At 41.1% G+C, this 18,579-nt stretch overlaps 4 protein-coding genes across 7 annotated transcripts; 2 read left to right on the forward strand and 2 right to left on the reverse strand.

The window, feature by feature from the left end:
* Positions 1 to 1,718: 1,718 nt before the first annotated feature.
* On the forward strand, positions 1,719 to 4,820 carry LOC137950237 (L-gulonolactone oxidase 3-like). The gene is made up of 4 exons (XM_068796623.1): positions 1,719 to 1,796; positions 2,785 to 3,576; positions 3,663 to 3,918; positions 4,000 to 4,820. Exons 1-4 carry the CDS (start codon positions 1,719 to 1,721, stop codon positions 4,818 to 4,820), a joined length of 1,947 nt encoding a protein of 648 aa, XP_068652724.1.
* A 265-nt stretch (positions 4,821 to 5,085) lies between these two features.
* Positions 5,086 to 7,874, reverse strand: LOC137950593 (uncharacterized). Of its 2 annotated transcripts, none has more exons than XM_068797149.1 (4): positions 7,503 to 7,874; positions 6,336 to 6,780; positions 5,990 to 6,105; positions 5,086 to 5,574 (listed from the first exon to the last, which is right to left on the reverse strand). In XM_068797149.1, exons 1-4 carry the CDS (start codon positions 7,801 to 7,803, stop codon positions 5,150 to 5,152), a joined length of 1,287 nt encoding a protein of 428 aa, XP_068653250.1. In that variant the 5' UTR covers positions 7,804 to 7,874; the 3' UTR covers positions 5,086 to 5,149. The 2 variants fall into 2 exon arrangements, with proteins under 2 accessions (XP_068653250.1, XP_068653251.1); XM_068797150.1 differs by lacking the exon at positions 7,503 to 7,874 and adding an exon at positions 6,952 to 7,069 and having other exon boundaries at positions 6,336 to 6,776.
* A 342-nt stretch (positions 7,875 to 8,216) lies between these two features.
* LOC137950526 (uncharacterized) lies at positions 8,217 to 10,876 on the forward strand. 3 transcript variants are annotated; one of them, XR_011111955.1, is made up of 9 exons: positions 8,217 to 8,386; positions 8,536 to 8,592; positions 8,776 to 8,873; positions 9,076 to 9,145; positions 9,416 to 9,464; positions 10,028 to 10,116; positions 10,201 to 10,248; positions 10,374 to 10,474; positions 10,557 to 10,592. XR_011111955.1 is itself a non-coding variant. In XM_068797046.1 (9 exons), the coding sequence occupies exons 1-9, from the start codon at positions 8,327 to 8,329 to the stop codon at positions 10,644 to 10,646; spliced, it is 621 nt and encodes a 206-aa protein (XP_068653147.1). In that variant the 5' UTR covers positions 8,217 to 8,326; the 3' UTR covers positions 10,647 to 10,876. The 3 variants fall into 3 exon arrangements, 2 of the variants coding, with proteins under 2 accessions (XP_068653147.1, XP_068653148.1); XM_068797046.1 differs by having other exon boundaries at positions 10,415 to 10,474; positions 10,557 to 10,876; XM_068797047.1 differs by lacking the exon at positions 8,536 to 8,592 and having other exon boundaries at positions 10,415 to 10,474; positions 10,557 to 10,876.
* A 309-nt stretch (positions 10,877 to 11,185) lies between these two features.
* LOC137950682 (polyprotein of EF-Ts, chloroplastic-like) lies at positions 11,186 to 16,442 on the reverse strand. The gene is made up of 4 exons (XM_068797274.1): positions 16,360 to 16,442; positions 13,530 to 15,323; positions 12,678 to 13,389; positions 11,186 to 12,056 (listed from the first exon to the last, which is right to left on the reverse strand). The coding sequence occupies exons 2-4, from the start codon at positions 15,262 to 15,264 to the stop codon at positions 11,423 to 11,425; spliced, it is 3,081 nt and encodes a 1,026-aa protein (XP_068653375.1). The 5' UTR covers positions 15,265 to 15,323; positions 16,360 to 16,442; the 3' UTR covers positions 11,186 to 11,422.
* Between the last annotated feature and the right edge of the window lie 2,137 nt (positions 16,443 to 18,579).

Genomic DNA, 18,579 nt, shown 5'->3' on the forward strand with positions numbered 1-18,579 from the left:
TGATTTTTGTAATTTAGTTACATCGAAATTCAACTGATCCTTCAAAAAATCAAGTCGCTGGAAAGAAATGTGTCCTAGCCTATTATGCCAAACATGGGCTGAAACATTGTTAACAAAAATAGGAGAAATATAATTCAAGCTTCGAGCACTGAGGACATAAAGATCTTGGACTCTGTCACCCTTGCCAATCGTCCTCTGGGTGGATAGATCCTGTATAACAAAGCAATCAGGAAGAAAACTTACTGTAAGGCCAGAGTCAGTAACTAAAGCACTAACAGAGATCAAGTTGAATTTGAATTGAGGAACAAATAGTACGTTTTTAAGGACAAGGTGAGAATGCAATTGAATATAACCAACAAGATCGACTAAAAGTTGAGTGTTATTGGGTAAAGTAACTGTAGTGTGAAGGATAGCATGTAAAGAAACAAAAAACAGGAGCGTGAGAGGCATTGGGATGCGGATTCCGGGGAGCATTGTAATTTGGTGGAAATTTCTGAGAGGTGTGGGGGTGGGGGTATGCGAACTCAAGACTTGAGGGATCCTCCGTTGTTGTTCCTCTTGAACAACCAGAGAAAAAACACGATTAAGAGGAGGCATCGGATCCATGAGGAGCAGCTGACCACGAACATGGGAGAAAGAGTCATCAAGGCCCATCAAGAAGGACATGACATACTCCATGTTGTGATAATCAATAAGATCCTTAACTCCACCACAATATTTTCCACAAGAGCAATGAGGACGGTAATTATTCAGTTCTTCCCAAAGGGTCGTCAGCTTCGTGAAATAAGTGTTTACAAAATCCTTGTCTTGGCGCAAGTTCATCAATTCCCGTTTAAGTTGAAAAATGCGCGGACCATTGCGCTGTTGATAACGATCCCGAAGAGCGAGCCAAATTTCGCGGGCAGAAGCAGCAAACATGACACTCGCAGAGATTTCCTTGGAGACAGAATTCAAAATCCAAGAGATGATAATATTGTTATTCCGGGTCCAGGAGTTCAACAAAGGAGGATCAGCACTCTGAGGTATAGGTATAGAACCATCGATAAAACCCACTTTATTCTTCACAGATAAGGCAAGGGACATTGCACGGCTCCAACTGGTGTAATTTTCACCAGTAAGTAGCTGTGAGACAAGAACTTGCCCGGGGCTGTCCGAATGGTGAAGATAGTATGGGTATGAAGGTTCGTCAAAAGTGGAACGAGTCGAACTGGTACGAAGACTAGAATCGGAAACGCCCGTAGATGAATAAGTCTCCATGGAGTCCCCAAGAAGGTACTAATGAAGGTCTGGGATGTAACCTAAGAAGGCAACAGAAAAAAAATTTGAACAACAAATGGAGCACAACACACCGTTCGGCCAGCCACACACTTAACCTTCACGGCCAAATTTAGAGGCAAATTAGGTCACGGTAATGGCGCCAGAGCACCAGCACCGAAAGCAATGAAAAAAAAAATTAGAGAGAGCACCAGCTCTCGGCCAAATGCAGAGATAAATTTTGGTCACGGCAACGGCGCCAGAGCACCACCGAAACAGGGGAAAACGGCCCTCACGGCAATGGCTCCAGAGCGCCATGACCAAAACAGGGGCAAAACGGCCCTTCTTCACAGCAGAGACGCTATCTCGCCGAGAAGGAAAAACACACAGGAGCTTAGCTGCTGTCGAAAAAAATTTTTAGGAGGAAGATGAAATCTAACCTCTGTGTCGGGAGATCAGCTGAAATGGAGAGCTGCAATCAGGTCGCCGATGATCGTCGCCGAAATGGTCGAAACCAGTCGCCGGAAATAAGTTGCCAAAAGGTATGTCGCCGGAATCGCCGAGAGAAGAGTCGCCGGCCGAAAATACTCAGAGGATGAGGATCATCCGCTCTGATACCATATTAGAAATCTGGATCGAAAAGAGCCGTTGCTCTTGTTCGTCGGGTTGGCAACGGTCGAGGGGACGAAGACTCTGTTTCGTGATGAAATGTTTATTGAAAACACTGTTACGCATAACAGGTAAGTTTATACAGTGAAATGTAAAAAAAGGTAAAATGGTAAAATACAAAAAATAAATAATGAATATATTAAATTACATTCTAATAGAGAGCCCTCATCTTTCCTTCTTCGTTCTTCTTTTGGGAGGCAGGTGAGGGTTCTCCAGACAGCCATCCATCGTTCCATGTGCGGAGCAATAGAAAAGGCAACTATGAATTTTTATTTGGTTATTGGTGTTATCTTGAAGGATTGGTTGGAACCACGATCCTTCAAGCCTTTGACTACTGTTATTCTGGTTTTTTTGTCAAGGCGAGGATAAAGAGTAAAGACGACGTGTGGCAAGGGAAGTCTTCAAGTAGCAGGGGTCTTCGTTCTTGTCTGCCATAGTCATTATTTAATATAACTGAATCTAATAACACCAGGACTATGGATCTCCATCTCATTCATATAATATGTTTTTGCTTCTTGCCGAATTAAACTTCTTACCAGCAATGATCACAGAGCTCCATTGAAGAAGACAACCACCACTGCCCAAGCACAAACAGCTTCAGTGAAAACCGCACTTAAAAACTACTTTGTAAAAAAGTGTTCAAGAAATGCAAAGATTGCCAGCATTCTCTGGCGTGATCTTAGATCTATCCATCATTACTGTTCTCGACTTGAAACGCAAAGGATCTCGATCCCAAGAAGGGATGGGATCCTCCGTGAAAGGGTTCAATTCGACCAAGATGGCAAGACTCCACATATTTTACAGCTCACTTCTTTATCTTCACAAATCTGAACTTCACTTGTTTTATAGTAAATCCTGAAGGGTGTCGCCATTCGCTGCGTTCCACACACAGAAAACTCTCTCTCAACTGTCAACCCCAGCCGCACGTATATCTACCTTAAAAGGCTTGCAAAAGTTGATGTAAACCTCAAAATCCAGACCCTTCTCAGGAAGGAGACAGAGCTCCAATGGCCTGGCGTCTTCTCTTTAGCGTTCCCCGAGACGTATGGGAGACCCCCACAACCTCCTGTACAATGTCAAGGGAGCAGCTGTACTGTCTCAAACGCCTATGGAGTATGGGGCGACAGGACAGACTGCTTGGTCTCTGCCGTTCTCTACCCAACAACAGAGGAAGAGCTGAGATTGGCAGTAGCCCAGGCCAATCAGAAGAAGCAAAAGGTGAAGACAGTTTCTGGGTTTTCACACACCATACCCAAACTGACGTGTCCTGGTTCGTCGCCGGAGAATTCCGTGGTGATTAGCACAGCGAAGTACAATACCAACATCACTATCGATGTCAAGAATCTGAAAGTCACAGCAGATTCTGGGGTTGGGCTCCGAGAACTGATTGATCGCGTGGAAGAAGCTGGATTAAGTTTGGTGGCTTCTCCGTATTGGGAGGGGGTGAGTTTGGGTGGAGTTATAAGCACGGGATCCCATGGGAGCTCTTGGTGGGGAAACGGAGGGGCCGTTCACGATCACGTGGTGGGGATCAGTCTCGTGGTGGCGGCTATGGCGTCGGAAGGATTTGCTAAGATCATCAGATTGGAGAGCAACGATGCACTGTTTAATGCAGCCAGAGTCTCTGTTGGTCACTTGGGTGTAATATCAAAGGTTTGTAGTTTCTTTATTTGCTTCGTTTCCTTCATTACGTTCTTGTGCGGTTGACCACAACTAGAAGCAAGTTGCCATTCGCATAGGTGACGCTCTCACTGGAGCCTGGATTCAAGAGAAGCATCACAAACATATTCAAAAACGACACTCAGTTGGAGAATGAATTCATGGAACATGCACAGAAACATGAGTTTGCAGATATTACCTGGTATCCATCACGGCAGACTGCTGTTTTCAGGAACGATAATCGTGTTCCCTTGGATACATCCGGCGACGGGATCAATGATTTCATTGGATTCCAGTCCACTCCCACCGTCGCGTCCATCGGAATAAGGTCAACAGGTACACATCTCTTAACCAAATTTCCCTTCATTTTTAGAAGCAGATACCTCAATTACTAATTTCACGACATTGGCGACACAGAGAAGTTTTTGGAATCCAAAAAAGATTTCAAAGGGAAATGCACGCTAGCGGCAACCGAGACAGGATACAAGAAGTTAGTGGGAAACGGACTGAAGAACAACAACAAGGTATTGTTCACCGGTTACCCTGTCGTTGGTCGCCAGAGCAAAATGCAGACATCTGGCTCCTGCTTACACTCGTCCGCGATAAACCTGCTGAGCATGTGTGCTTGGGACCCCAGAATCCAAGGACTCTTCTTCTACGAGAGTACAGCGATATTCCCTGCAACCAAGTTCAAGGACTTCATCATCGATGTTAAGAAACTAAGGGACTTGAAACCAGAAAAATTCTGTGGGGTTGATATTTACAATGGGTTTTTGATACGTTTCATCAAAGCTTCAGGGGCTCACCTAGGACAGCCTGAGGATTCTGTTGTAGTGGATTTCAATTATTATAGAGCTGATGATGCTTTGACGCCAAGGCTTGCCCAAGACGTGTGGGAAGAAGTGGAACAGATGGCCTTCTTCAAATATAGAGCAAAGCCACACTGGGCAAAGAATAGAAATGTGGCTTTCATTGGAGTGCAAGAGAAGTACCCCAACTTCGGTAAGTTTCTTGAAGCCAAAAAGCAGCTGGATCCGCAAGGAATGTTCTCAAGTGAGATATCAGATGAGGTTCTTTTGGGAAGAGTAACGAGCAGGACTGATGGCTGTGCGATGGAGGGGCAATGCATCTGTTCGGAAGATAGGCACTGCAACCCTGAGAAGGGGTATCTTTGCAAACGAGGCCTTGTTTATCTAGACGCCAGAGTTTGTAGAGACTCATCTGTCTCAACGTTTTAATGGTGCTGAGGCAATGCAACTGTTACCTTGTAGTCTCATGATCCCTGTTTTCCTTACATTTTATCGTTTGATTACATGAGCAAAGCTTTCATCATACCTGGAACTTCTCAATAAATTCCAAGCACAAGAGAGTCGATGCCTGGTTATGATACAAGAAACCTGTTCTGGGTAAACGTTGAGACAATGAGCACAGGCGGCAGTAAACATCAAAATTGATATGTAAGTTCCAGAAAGGTGTGATGGAAGAGAACTTGAGCCAGAGATGCAATGTAGAAAACTAAATGTGGCAAAACTGAATAAACGAAGAGTTGAATACATTTTCTACAGATCTAAGAGTTGGAGGGAGGAGATACTTGGACATAAACCATCTGGGTGTATCCATTGAAAACGGAAGTCTCGAGTCTTGTCAAGCCAAGCCTTTGAAACAAACCATACCTGCCATCTTCAACAATAGGGTCAGGTGCACGAGCGGGGTCAAATCTCGTTTGATGTGTGAGAGAAGGGCCTGCCACTGGAGGGAGCTCCCAGTAAATATCTAGGGTAGACTCCACGAACCTGCTATTCTGAAAATGTTCAAAATACGATATTTTTTTGTTTTTGTGGCTGAAATCATCAAGCATTTCTCCTTTTACACCCCACCATGCTTCCTCTGGCCCACAAAGTTCATCTATGTCGACTGCCTTCTCCCAGAATTTCTTTCTCTTCAGCCTCAACCTTGCTTCATCACTGTCTCTAAAGCAACTATGTCCCCCACCTGCAACAGTAGACATCAGGTTTTTGTTACGGCAATAATGCTTGAGAATACAGCGGGCAGTCAACATCTTATTCAGTTGGAAAAACATGAGAAATAACCAGCCGTTTTACAATTTTTTTCAGTATCTACATGGCAGCCACGCCGCACAAAGCACTGATTTCTTGTAATTTTGTATTGGATTTTGTACAAAAAATTTAATTGAAATTCTTCTGTGGCACTAATTGTTTCTCCGTCATTTTAGTATCTAATGTTTAAATATATCATCCATTAGTCTGTCTAGCAATATAAGACAGGAAAACCCCAAACAGTGCCTCTTTGAATATTCCAATTGGATTATGTACTTAATGATGTAAATTGCCTATGGAAGGAGAATACACATCAGTGATCATATAAAATGCAGATAACCAGAAGTTACCTCTTATGTAGAATTGGTCGCATATTTGTCTAAACGAATAATGATCTCCTGTCCCAGTATCATAGTTGTCCTCAAAGACAAGATGGCGAAAACCTGCATTTAGTGCCTGCTTCAATCTGCCAATTCAAGCATAAAAGAGAGTGATTGGCCGTATAACAAGTTTTACGTTTTAGCATAATGGAAAAGAATCAAAAAAGATTTGGAGCTAAATGGCAGCAAGAGATTTCTATATTTTATAAAAAAAAAAAGAAGGTAAAGATCCCTCAGATACATAAATATGTCAGTATTGATTTTATTAGCAAAAGAATTTTTTTATCAACTTAAACAAAGAGAAAGTAGCTTGTACCTCTTTAGTTCATTCTGATGATCATCAAAAAAGACAAGGACCCTGCTAGGATCAGTAATTCCATGTTTCTTCAGAACACTCTCCCAGTCGAGATTGCCAAAATCCACAAAATCCTTATTAGCATAATATGTGCAGTTGACATCAACATAAGCAGGACCCTTTGCCAGATACTTTGCAGGGTGGCGAGGTGAAATTGAGATAATTGGGGTATCCAGCATTGCCTGGCGCAGGACCCATGTGGAATGGCCCTTAAAAGCACCACTCTCGATCAACAGATCTGGTTTGAGCCACCGAGCAATGAACCAGAGGCCAAAGCTGTGATCGAAACCCATCCCATGCAGATTTTTTTTTATTGGACGTGTTTCATATATTGGGACAAACTCCTCCAAGCCTTTGAGAAGATCCTTTTTTGTCCACTCGGCAGTTCTTCCATCTTTCGATCTGCCTTTAGCCAAGAAAATAATTAGAGGATCGAATTATATCTATTTCCCCAAACTAAATCATCATAGTAGAACTTTTGTCTTTCAAATCGTTCTTCTATTTTAGATTTTCAGCAAACCAACGAAATTAAGTTCTAAAGATCTGTAAAATTACATCCAGAAGATGTTTACCACACCTGATTGTGACGGAGGCTAACTATCAAATAGCAGCAAATAAAGGCATCAACAGAAAACATCAGGAATGAACCAGTAACTGAGGCGACAGGAGATATTATCTACAAAAGCTTTTCCAATCTGAGGTGAAGAGACCAGTAATATCAAGACGCAATACAGATTGACATGAAAATTAGACTAAAAACGCACATTTAGGAATAACCTCACCAACACAACTCGAATGTTAAAGCAAACGAATTCACTACATGATTCAGAGAAAAAGAAAATCCCATCAATAGTGATGAATCGAAAAAAAAGGGTCAGAAGAAGTTTAGTTAACAAAAATGTTCCTATATTTTCCAGCTCACCGGAAAGATTACGAGAAAGTGAAAACAAATGATTCGCGAAAATCCATCCAGGAATCACTGGGAAATTTTAACAGTCATGAATCGTGAGAGCTCAGGGTCCTCACAGATCAGATCTCAACACAAGTTATTGAGAAAATAAACAAGAAAAAAAAAACGCTAACGAAATTCAATTCAAAGCACTGATTTTAAAGATATGCCCTACTTACACCAGGGGACACCCAGGGACCCAAATTCGGAATCGAGGCCATCGATGCCGAAGAAACTCGTCCGCGTGAAGGAGGGTAACAGGGACACACAAAGGCTGTTACGGGTGTGTAAGTACAGTGAAACGAACAGAAGGAAGAGACAAACGACCAGACATTGCCCTGCAAGTCCGATCCTGGCGATCTGCTGTGTGACTCTGCTGGAAACCGAAATGCCTTTCCTCATTTTCGATTCGTCGTCGCCGTCCTCCCCTTCGCCGACGTTGGAATGCTGTCTCCGGATCGAAAGCCCGTTATCCAACATCTTCGCGCCTTCCCACACGCTCAGAATGCACAACGGCGCCTCTCCGCTCGCCACTTCCACTGAAAAGTCAGTGACCAGTGTGGGTTTGTAATGTATAAATGGAGATTACGCGATAAATGAGCGTAGAGGCTGTAAAGGGTACTTTCGTTATTTCTGGCTCCAAGACAATCGATACATCTCAAGACTGATAACACCGGTCTGTCACCTGAGCTTCAGATCGGACATCGGATCCGGAACCCGGATTGTGGACCATAGAAGCGTTGTCGGATTGTAGCCGGATGCGATTTAAGTTCATGGAAGTGTACCGTTTAAGAGCATGCAGGAAGCCAGCAACTCTACGGAACACTGGCAGGATAAAGAAGGTAAAAAGGAGTTCGAATCCGAACCCGTTTTCATTTTGCGACGGACTTTGACGGTCCGGACTCCGGAAAGCACATTGGCCTGGCTGCTGTTTCTTAAGCCCGGCTCAATTTACTAGGGTTCGTCTACTCTCTCATCTGCAGAAAGAAAGCTTGAATTGAAGATGAAGTTGAAACAATTAGAAGGTCTTCTGGGAGATCTCGAGCAGTTCTCCAGTCCGAATGTAAGCAGGCGGCTTCTTTTATTCGTTGCTAATTGCTAATTTGTGGTCCTCCCTTCTGTCAGTTTTCTTGATGTTGCTGTATATGTATATATTCTCTGGCTCTCTTATTTAAAATAATACTACTGTTTTATGCTGATGAAATGCTATAGATTGATCTAGAGCAGTACCCAACTGGACCGCACATTGCATCTCGGCTGCTGTTCATGGTATTGTTCTTATTGTTACTTGATATATTGCATCTCGGCTGCTGTTTATGGTATTGTTCTTATTGTTACTTGTTATGCGTATTTTCTCACTTCAAAGACAATTTATGTTGTGCGTGAGTAGTTCAGTGTTGTGTTTTCTGCGTGATGAAAGATGATTCACTTTATCCATTTCTGGTGATCCAGGCTGAAAATACATATGGAGACATTAGTGGCAAAGTGGTAGCAGACTTTGGGTGTGGCTGTGGCACTTTAGGCATCGCAGCTGCTCTCTTGGATGCAGAGTGAGTAGTTCCTGGTTATTCGTGTGCTTCCTGTCTGTTATTGTCCTCAAACCATTTGCGTTCAGCAGTCTTGAAGTCATAGTTATATATTTTGTTCAGCTCCACATTCTAATCTAGCACAGGTGAAATTGGATAGACATGTGTTTCTTTTGTTTTTTGCAATTACAGACATTTTCTCTTTCATACTATTTTTTTCCCACAGATATGCAATTGGTGTGGATATTGACCCTCATTCTCTTGATATTGCTGCACAAAATGCAGAGGATCTAGAGGTATGGCCATGGTTATTTCAGAGTCATGCCTTACATCTTTGAATTTTTTGGACCCTTGGGTTTCAGTTAGACGTGGTCTTCTAATGCCTTGGATGCTAATAAGGTTAATTAAGAAAATTCATCTTGATTGATTCTTTTTGCTAGTTTCTACTAGTATTGTGACTAATTGCTAGGACCACAGATATTAGGTTTTCCACATGCGGGCCATTTTGTACAGTAAAGATGATTTACTGACTTAATTGCTTCTTGGTTAAATACTCTCTCCGACAGTTGGACATAAACCTCCTCTGGTGCGACATCAAGAATTTAAATTGGAGAGGTAATGTTCAAAAATACATCTTTTTGTCCTCTTTGTTCTTTCTGTCTAAACTGGTTCTTTTGATCAGTCAAATAAGAATTTATGTCTTGACATAAACAAGCATAAAGCAGCATTCAGTCTCTTGCTGGGAGTGGGCAGAGCAATCAAAGAATAAAACTGTATGTATGCAAAGTATATAGGTCATATTATACATTACCTGCTACATTCCATGCATGTAGTGGCCCATGTTGTGCAATATATTGCCTGAGTGGGTTGACTAGTTTCTGCATAACTTTTTTCAGCGCTAGTTTTCTGGACAAACTTAAACTAGCTACCTTTCCTTTGCATGGTTAGATTCCTCCTTTATCTACTGTGTTATTTTTGCCTTCCAGTCAGCTCCTAAAACTGTGTGTGAGGCTGGCTGGGTCAACCTGCTAAGTCAGTCAGCTCAAGTGGTGACGTTGGAGGCCATGGCCTGATTGTAGAAATTTTTAAAACTTATGGTCCTGTGAAAAGTGTAGGATGTAGATTTTCCATCTAAATTTCAACTAGTTCTTTTATTTAGGTATATCTGGTCAATGCAGGTGGAATAGTTGACACTGTTGTGATGAATCCGCCATTTGGTACTCGCCAGAAAGGTGCAGATTTGGATTTTCTCTCCATGGGCTTGAAGGTACGGACCAGTAATTTTTTTATGGCTTTAACATTTTTATAATGTGCAGTCACTAATATGGATGGTATCAAAATGTTCTTGCAGGTGGCCTCTCGGGTCGTCTATTCATTGCATAAAAAAACCACAAGAGATGTAAGTTTTTAGTTAAAATCTGGGTTCCGTGGTGTATTTTTACTCTATTTAAGTTGTAAACAAAGTAACTGACTTCAGAGCTTGACAATAATGCCATGACTGAAATTGTTTATTTGGCAATCTAGATGAGGCTAATGCTGCTTCTCTTCATATTTGGCATTTATAGCATGTGAGAAGAACAGCATTACAGGAATTCAACGCTAAAAGCGCTGATGTGTTATGTGAGGTTTGTTACACTATCCTGAAGTCTCCAGTTCTGTTCTCTCCGGCCACCAAGATACATATCTGAAATAGTGTGTATGTTGCAGCTTCGTTTCGATGTGCCCCAACTTTATAAGTTCCACAAGAAGAAGGAGGTTGATGTAGCTGTTGATCTCTGGCGCTTTGTCCCGCAGTAATGAAACGATGGTCAATTTGGAAAAAGGTATTTTGTACCAGCTGTATGACTTTTGTATTTATAGACCTATTTTTTCCTTTAAGACTTTAGGAATCTTAAAAAGTAAACTACTGCTTTTTGCACTAAGCACTGCTGCTTATGCTCTTCTTGTATTCCTTTGTACCTCAGCTTTTGAGGCTACTTTCTGAGGAAACTGGTATTTGTTATACACAAGCAGCCCAATCAGCGAGATCCTTCGAATAGAGATCATGGACATGAACTTTTAAAAGATTTTGTTGAATTTTTGTGGGCAAACGATTTGACTGATCTCCATTGAAGAAGCCCTGACGCTTTATCGTCAGGACAATAACACCATAACTGAAAAGAAAGAAAAGTGAGTGCTAGGAGAAGCTTTTGGGTATTCTACTTGATTTGATATAAAGGATTCTAAGTTTTTTACTGGGACGAAATGTCAATCAATCAACCATTCAGCGCAGCCACAATCTTCAAGAATCAAGATACACCTTCATTTTTTTTTTTTAATAAAATAGGACGATTTAATTCAGGAAGAACGTTATGAAATGCAGCTTCTTGTAAGTATTTTCTTCATAAAAGTACCACAAGAAGTGAAAATGTTCAACGAAGAAAGACAAAAAGAAACTTTTGATAAAATTCTCTCATAATCAGGTAACAACTCTACAATGAAAAAGAATCGCCATGTACCTTCTCTTCAACAACATTCTCAAAATATAGACCTCTCGGCCCTATCGATTTGATTATTACGGTTCTTGCATCTGTTTACACTTGCGCTGTAGTAGTTGGCTCCTTAATCGATTCTCCAAGAGTAAACCGAACAAATCTTCTCACCTTTATGTTTTCCCCAAGAGCGGCCACCGTCTGCTTCACCAAGTCCCTCACAAGCAAACTGTCATTTTTAATGAAAGGTTGCTCCAGAAGTGTGAGTTCTCCCAGTCTCTTTGAAACCCTCCCCTCCACAATCTTCTCCCTTATACTCTCCGGCTTCGACTGTAAATCCTCTCTTTGCATCTCCAACTCTTTCTCTTTACTCACCATGGTCTCCGGTATATCTTCCATCGATACATACTCTACTTGAGGACAAGCAACAACCTGCATTGCCAGATCAACCACCAATTCCTTGAACTTCTCATTGCGGCCAACAAAATCAGTTTCACAGTTGACTTCAATGAGGACTCCAATTCGAGAGTCATGAATGTAGGAGGATATCCTGCCTTCAGCAGCCAAGCGGCTTGATTTCTTGTCAGCAGAAGCAAGTCCCTTTTTACGGAGGTATTCTTGTGCTTTCTCGAGATCACCACCAGTTTCAGCTAGAGCCTTCTTGCAGTCCATCATGCCTGCTCCAGTCTCTTCTCGGAGTTGTTTAACCAGAGCAGCAGATACAGTCACGTTTGGCCTGCAACAAATAGGACAATCAGGAGACAAAGAAGAAATGTGGAATGAAAAAGGAGATAGAAAACATAAATACGTGTATCATACCGAACAGCACTAACTCATTCAGATGCTACATACATAAGAAAGCAGAGCACATGTCTTAGAAATACAATGACTTAGAAAATGCACTCGTCCTGCATAGTGAAAAGAAGCATTCCACACATAATGAACGTAACACCATACAGAAGTCTGGAGTTCATGCAAAAGAATTACTAGTTCAAATGATTATAAATGGAACCCTTTCTTTCACTGATATTCTCAAGCAAGGAGAAGATAAATAAGGAGTTCATACAGTATGTACATTTATAAATCAGTTTGTGCTTCTGACATGACATAGATACTAACAGGAATGAACAAAATACCCCCCACAGAAATTTGTTCAAATTTGAACCATAGGCTCAGAATATATCTATAACAAGCCCCTAAACCCATACAACACAAAATACAAACAACGCTTTACAAAAAATAAGCAAAAATGTTACTTACATCCTATGTGCACAGAGCCACTGATCAAGACATACTTCACATAAATTGGGTATTAGTAGAAAAAAAGTATAAAGTTAAAGATTTTGATATTACTTACTTTTCAGGAGTTTCCTTAGTTTCAGTTGCAGGCTGATCTTTTGGAACTGGAGATGATGATTTTGCTGCAGTTTGGGCAGCTACTTCTGCAGCAAAATCTTGGCTTTTCTTCTCCAATCCTTCTCCAAGATTGTACCGAACAAATCTTCTGACTTTTATATTTTCTCCAATAGTTGCAATTGTCTGCTTCACCCAATCCTTAACCACGACTTTGTCATTTTTTATATATGGTTGCTCAAGCAGGGCAAACTCCTCAAGTCTCTTCCTAATCCGACCCTCCATTATTTTTGATCTGATCTGTTCTGGTTTTGTCTGTAGATCTTCCTTCTGCATTTCAAACTCCTTTTCTTTGTTAATAATCTCCTCTGGAACATCTTCAGTAGCCAAATACCTGACTTGTGGGCAGGCAGCCACTTGCATGGCCAGGTCATCCACTAAGTCTCTGAAAATATCTCCACGAGAAACAAAATCAGTCTCACAGTTCACCTCAATCAAGACTCCAATTCGGTTATCATGTATGTAGGATCCAACTCTTCCTTCAGCAGTGGCTCGGCTGGCTTTTTTCTCAGCACTGGCTAACCCTTTCTTACGGAGGAACTCCAGCGCTTTAATTATGTCTCCTCCCGTTTCAGTAAGGGCCTTTTTACAGTCCATCATCCCTGCTCCAGTTTCTTCACGTAGCTGCTTTACTAAAGCTGGAGACACGGTTGATGCTGCAATTTGTAAATACAACACAAAATCCCAAAAAATAAGTGCACAACAATAAATTTTGCACCACCATAGCAAGATCTTTAACAAAAAAAATGCATGGAAGTTGGGAAGGAAAAAGTCGACATGAAAGGAAGTGCCAAACCTTTAGATGACTGTTTTGATTCGATCCCTGGTTGCCCACTTGACGAGACACTGCTATTTTGTTCAGGCACAGTTAATTCTGCATTTAGATTTTCCTGCAACACAGCAGACGGTGCTTCGTTCTCCACAAATGGTGTTGCTTGTGGCTCCTCAATAGCTCCATTTGATGAAATTTGATCCGCTGGTTGATTTGCTGATTCTATTTCATTGCTCACTTCTTCCACTTCATCAGGTGATGAAACCTCATCTACTTTTTCCAGAGACGGGACCTGATTACTTGTGTCACTTGATGAAGGTTGTTCATCACTCACTTCCTTCACTTCATCTGCTATAGCAGCCTGATCTGTTACTGCATTATCTGAAAATGAGGTTCCCTCACTCATATTGCCTGGAGTATCTGTCTCATGCACGTCATCCATGATAGTGTTTTTGGGCAATGATGCTAGATCACTTGTTTCACTGGGGGGGTCTATCTCATCGCTCCCAGCCTTTGTAGCCTCGGTAACAGTAGACTCATCACTCAGCATATCTGCAGAGGACTGGCTTCCCTCAATTTCCTCTACTGCTTCAGGCGTTTGAATGTCCTCAACTATTTGAGGCTTGGCTTCCTTCTCTTTAATATCTCCATCAACCTTTTCTGAAGCTTTCAATTTCAGTTTCTCCCGTTCTTCCAAAAATGCCTCAATATCTTTGTTTTCGTGGAAAGCCAAAGCAAAAGGATTAGTTGCAACATGGACAACTCCCTGATTAAGCATCATATTCAACTCATCAACATTTTCTTCCTTTTTCATTGTCAAGGTCACATTCCCTCTGTTAATACGTAAAATCCTTACTTTAACTTCATCGCCAATCTGCAAAGAAGAACTACCCATGATATTTCCAAATCCTTCAGATTGCTCTGAGGTAGGAAGAAAACCTTCCTCTCCTTCAGGGAGAGAAATAAAAGCTCCAGCACGGGTGAGGTTCTTCACTGTCCCATCCAGAGCCTGGCCCTTAACAAATTTTGTGGTCTTTTGCGTCTCTTCTCTCTTTTGATTAGATTTTGTGGCATTTCTGTGAGTTGGTCTTGATTTGTCTGTTGTACTACTTGGTGGACCATCTTTACGTTGTTGTAGCTTAGTTATATCATCGCTTTCCCTCATGGTGAGTGAGATCCTTCCAGTTTCCATATTAGCTTCTACAATCCTGACTGTCACCTCTTGGCCAATAGAAACTACACTATTTACATCCTTTACAAAACTGTCACTCATCCTTGAAACATGGACCAATCCATCAGTAAAAGCTCCAAAGTCAACAAAAGCACCAAATGGTTGGATAGATCGTACTTTTCCAGTAAAAGAAGCACCAGGGACCAGTTCCTCATTCTTGACAGTTAGCATCTCACTCTTCCTCACAGCTCTTGTTCGTCTAGATTGAGCAGCAGGAGAATCATTTGTTTCAATAGGTGAGGTAGAAGCATCTGAGGACAAAACATCTTCACCTTCACCTTCAGCAGCTGAACTTGATTCCTCAACTGCTACATCAGTCTCCAAAGCTGCTAAGATTTGGGTTTTTTTATTGGTGAATTTTGGAAATAATCTTATTGCAGAATACTGAGGCAAAAGAAACCTTTGCAAATTTATGGATTTTGGTACAGAACTGCATCTCGTAAGACAGTTATCCTTTCTTGCAGAGAAGATTGTTGCCTTAGGTAAAAGGTAGATGTTGCCTATAGAACAAGGAATTACAGGTGTCATGTTGAGTCCAAGTTGAGAGGATTAATCAGCAATCACATGTACTTCATTCTTCTTCCAAACTGCATAAAACATATTTTAATTAGTAAAACAGATGAACTGTTTTTGTTTCTAATAAGCCCAACCACAAATGCGGATTAATCCACATAATGAGAGTTACAACTGTCAACAGGACTGAGGCTTACTGCCCTTTTTCATGTAAGACTAAAAGTTCATCCTGGTACACTCCTTAATATGGCAATCTTCCTTAAGAGGCAAATAAATTTCGAAACAGTTCAACACAATAGGCTCCCAAGGCATGTGCTATTTTCACACCACTCTGACAATGAAGTCCCTTGTATTAGCATTCGTCATATATATCATTTAAGTATAGAACTTTACCTTTGGTACCTGATGCTGAAAATGGTTAAGATAAGTGTTAAACAAATCATACATGGGCTTATAGCACCAAACCATACGCCAATCTAAAGATTGAAAGATTGGGATGACTGCTTGGAGATAGTCAGAACATGGGTTTATAGCATTTAATCGTACACCAATCTAATAATACAAAACTTGAACTTCAACCATCAAACCAGTCCAATCAAATACCAAAGACTCCACCAAGAAAGCATACCTCAAGATACATGTCATGATTCTAAATCTCCAAAAAGATACATGTCATCCCACGCCATTTGTTTAGAGAAATATGAAGGGTATGAATTCCACTACCAGAGAGATTCCTTTCGGAAATTTACACATGATTGGTGTTCTTTAATTGCAACTGCAAAACATTTTCGTTGTGCTTTAACAGCTACAGTTCTTTTTTATTGAAAAACAGAAGAGCAGCATCAAACTTCCCAATTCTCCGCCTATGCTATTCACCTCTTAAGAAATGCTGAAGCTCCGCAGACTAAAAACAATTACACGACCAAGTTCTCCATCAAGTACTTATCCCCACATATCAACAAAGTAAACAGTATGACAGAGAAGACTAGAACACAATTACAAACTGAAGTTAACGAAAACCGTTGCCGAAACTCAAAAAAAGAGATTAACCAAGCATCAACAGTATGCGCTGACCAATTTTACCCGTGAACTCGACGCCAAGGACCTTACCCGTATCTGTTGGACACTCTCAAATCACCCAAAAATGTCCTTGTTATCTCCTTTCGCTCAAGAGAGAATGTGTTCTTCCGTCGTCTTCAAGGCTAAAAGAAAAGAAATGAAAGGCGGGGCTTTAAATCCTTATCGCAAGGCAGAGGTTTTTCTTTCTTTACCGCTTTATGTTTTTCCATTCCAGAAGGAGAAGAGCAGATTCTACTGAGAGTGTAAGAAACCCGGATTCTCACTTTACCGATCGTAAATGGCGGAATGTCCGAACCGTCTCCGGGAAGCTGTGGCTGCGGATATTTTATTGGATCCGTTTAATAGTTGAAACCGATAGAGCAAATTGAACAAATACCGACTCAGGTAACCGGATCCAGTAAGGTGCGAAATCAAATCAAGTCAAACCCTTAGTTTTATAATAATCTGGCCACCTTTTTTAAGTTGGATCATTATCCATTCTGACGAACTAAGGTTCAAAACCAAAATTTGATCCAAATCCACCGATTTGTGAAACTTGAATCATCTGGACTTAAATAAGGCAAGGCCTGACAGCCAAAGCCAAGCCCACAAGTACATAATTTTCTATTGAGTTCTTGATAAATTGATATACATGATTTCCTCTTTGTAAATATTTTATGAAAATACAGTATAGTAATCATATATATATGAGTTGAGATGGTTCTTGGAAGACTCCGACAGTCCAATCTAAATACGGAACAAGAATCCATCCCCAGCTACGGAAATTTTACTCAAAACAACACGAACAGTTTGCTGAAATCTCGATCAGCCATGGTTTCCAGAATGAGTTTTAAAGATTCAGATTACCAGTCATTAAAGAATGCCATAATTTGCAACTATCCCAAAGCCATTTATTAAAGAAATTTAGAATTATAGGAGATGAAGTTGACCTTCTAGACTTGCATCGCTTACGCTGTTTCGTGTATCCTATGGAATTGATACTCCATTAATCCGCGTTTTCCACGATGAAGATAGATAGACCTCTTTGAAGCTGGTTGATTTGCAGGGAAACGGGCCTCAATTCGAAAGTCAAGTTTCCGTTAAATAAAAAACTAGAAATTCGATCGGCCTTGCTAGCTGCTGGCAAGACGTCAAGTGCAGATAATCGTCCCCATCATTTCATATTTATAAGAAAACTTGTATCTGAGTTCATGACGCACAGGAGTCGGAAGAGGATAACCAAAGATGTTGATAGTCATTTTATTTATTTTTACAAAGTCATTGGTTCAGAAACGATCACCCAGTTTCATATTAAAAGTTTTTTTCTTGAATTGAGGTGTAAAAATCAGCCTCCATGATCACCATGTAGCAGAGATCTTCTTCCTGTAGTACTGTAACGCTTCATCGACCGATTTAAAAGGCGAGAATTGGCGTTTCTGTACGTTAAAACAGGATTCAGCCGCTGTTAATTAAGGAGAGTTACGAGGGAGTAGTAGTAGTAATAATAGTAGGGGAATGTTCGAATCCGAGCATGGGAAGAGAGAAGGTGAATAATAAAGCGGCACATGAAGCAGAACAGCAATGCTGGGATCGGTTTGCAGGGAGAATTGAATTGGTGGTGGCTGAGGAGCTGTCATGGGAAAAAGAAGAGTTTTGTGGGCAGATATGCATCTCTTCCCGATGTTCGAAAGATCCTTTATTTATTTCCAACCTTTCATGGAATGATATGGCTTCGAGTGAGGAAAGCGATGCTGATTCAAGCAATCGGCCCTTTAAAATATTCCAACACTATCTTCTACTGGTATCTCCAGCTTCAATAATTACATGGCAGTCTTCTCTAACTCCATTTTTTTATAAGACCCCATATCTTTGGCCAACAAGATACCCTTTCTTTATAAGATTTTGGTCATTCCCTTTGAGATTCTCTTCCTCTCTTCCTCTCTTCCTCTGCAGCACTGGTTTTCTCGCTCCCTGTTGTTACCTTTCCTGTTCGGGCTTGGATTGTGGGATAGTCTACTCTTCTATCATTAGTTTATCTATTTTCTTCTCATTTTCGGTTTTCCCAATAAGATTTGATTCAAGCTGCCATTAAAAAACGAAGGTTTAGAGAAATGAATAACTGGGCTTTCTAGGCTCCATTGATATCCAAGGTAGATATTGGTGATTCCTGGGATGTTGGTTCTCTCATCTTAGAGGAGGAGACGGGATGATGCCATCTGTTGCTTTTTCCATTTGCGAATTCTTAAAACGAAAGCCCCCTTGACCTAGGGA

Source organism: Aristolochia californica, unplaced genomic scaffold (assembly GCF_029961685.1).
Source record: "Aristolochia californica isolate CCGP_79_NKW_82.1479 unplaced genomic scaffold, dmAriCali1.0.hap1 SCAF_14, whole genome shotgun sequence".
Classification (NCBI taxonomy): domain Eukaryota; kingdom Viridiplantae; phylum Streptophyta; class Magnoliopsida; order Piperales; family Aristolochiaceae; genus Aristolochia; species Aristolochia californica.

Bases quoted from the DNA above. Each gene is read 5' to 3' on its own strand.
- LOC137950237 (XM_068796623.1), top strand. From the start codon at position 1,719: ATGGAGAGCTGCAATCAGGTCGCCGATGATCGTCGCCGAAATGGTCGA. The intron at 3,577-3,662 runs GTTTGTAGTTTC...CCATTCGCATAG, and splicing joins ACTTGGGTGTAATATCAAAG to GTGACGCTCTCACTGGAGCC. The intron at 3,919-3,999 runs GTACACATCTCT...TTGGCGACACAG, and splicing joins CATCGGAATAAGGTCAACAG to AGAAGTTTTTGGAATCCAAA.
- LOC137950593 (XM_068797149.1), bottom strand. From the start codon at position 7,803: ATGTTGGATAACGGGCTTTCGATCCGGAGACAGCATTCCAACGTCGGC. The intron at 6,106-6,335 runs GTACAAGCTACT...TTGAATTGGCAG, and splicing joins CATCAGAATGAACTAAAGAG to ATTGAAGCAGGCACTAAATG. The intron at 5,575-5,989 runs GTAACTTCTGGT...CTACTGTTGCAG, and splicing joins CGACCAATTCTACATAAGAG to GTGGGGGACATAGTTGCTTT.
- LOC137950526 (XM_068797046.1), top strand. From the start codon at position 8,327: ATGAAGTTGAAACAATTAGAAGGTCTTCTGGGAGATCTCGAGCAGTTC. The intron at 8,387-8,535 runs GTAAGCAGGCGG...GAAATGCTATAG, and splicing joins AGCAGTTCTCCAGTCCGAAT to ATTGATCTAGAGCAGTACCC. The intron at 10,475-10,556 runs GTTTGTTACACT...TGTATGTTGCAG, and splicing joins GCGCTGATGTGTTATGTGAG to CTTCGTTTCGATGTGCCCCA.
- LOC137950682 (XM_068797274.1), bottom strand. From the start codon at position 15,264: ATGACACCTGTAATTCCTTGTTCTATAGGCAACATCTACCTTTTACCT. The intron at 13,390-13,529 runs GTTTGGCACTTC...TACAAATTGCAG, and splicing joins ATCAAAACAGTCATCTAAAG to CATCAACCGTGTCTCCAGCT. The intron at 12,057-12,677 runs GTAAGTAATATC...TATTTGTTGCAG, and splicing joins ACTAAGGAAACTCCTGAAAA to GCCAAACGTGACTGTATCTG.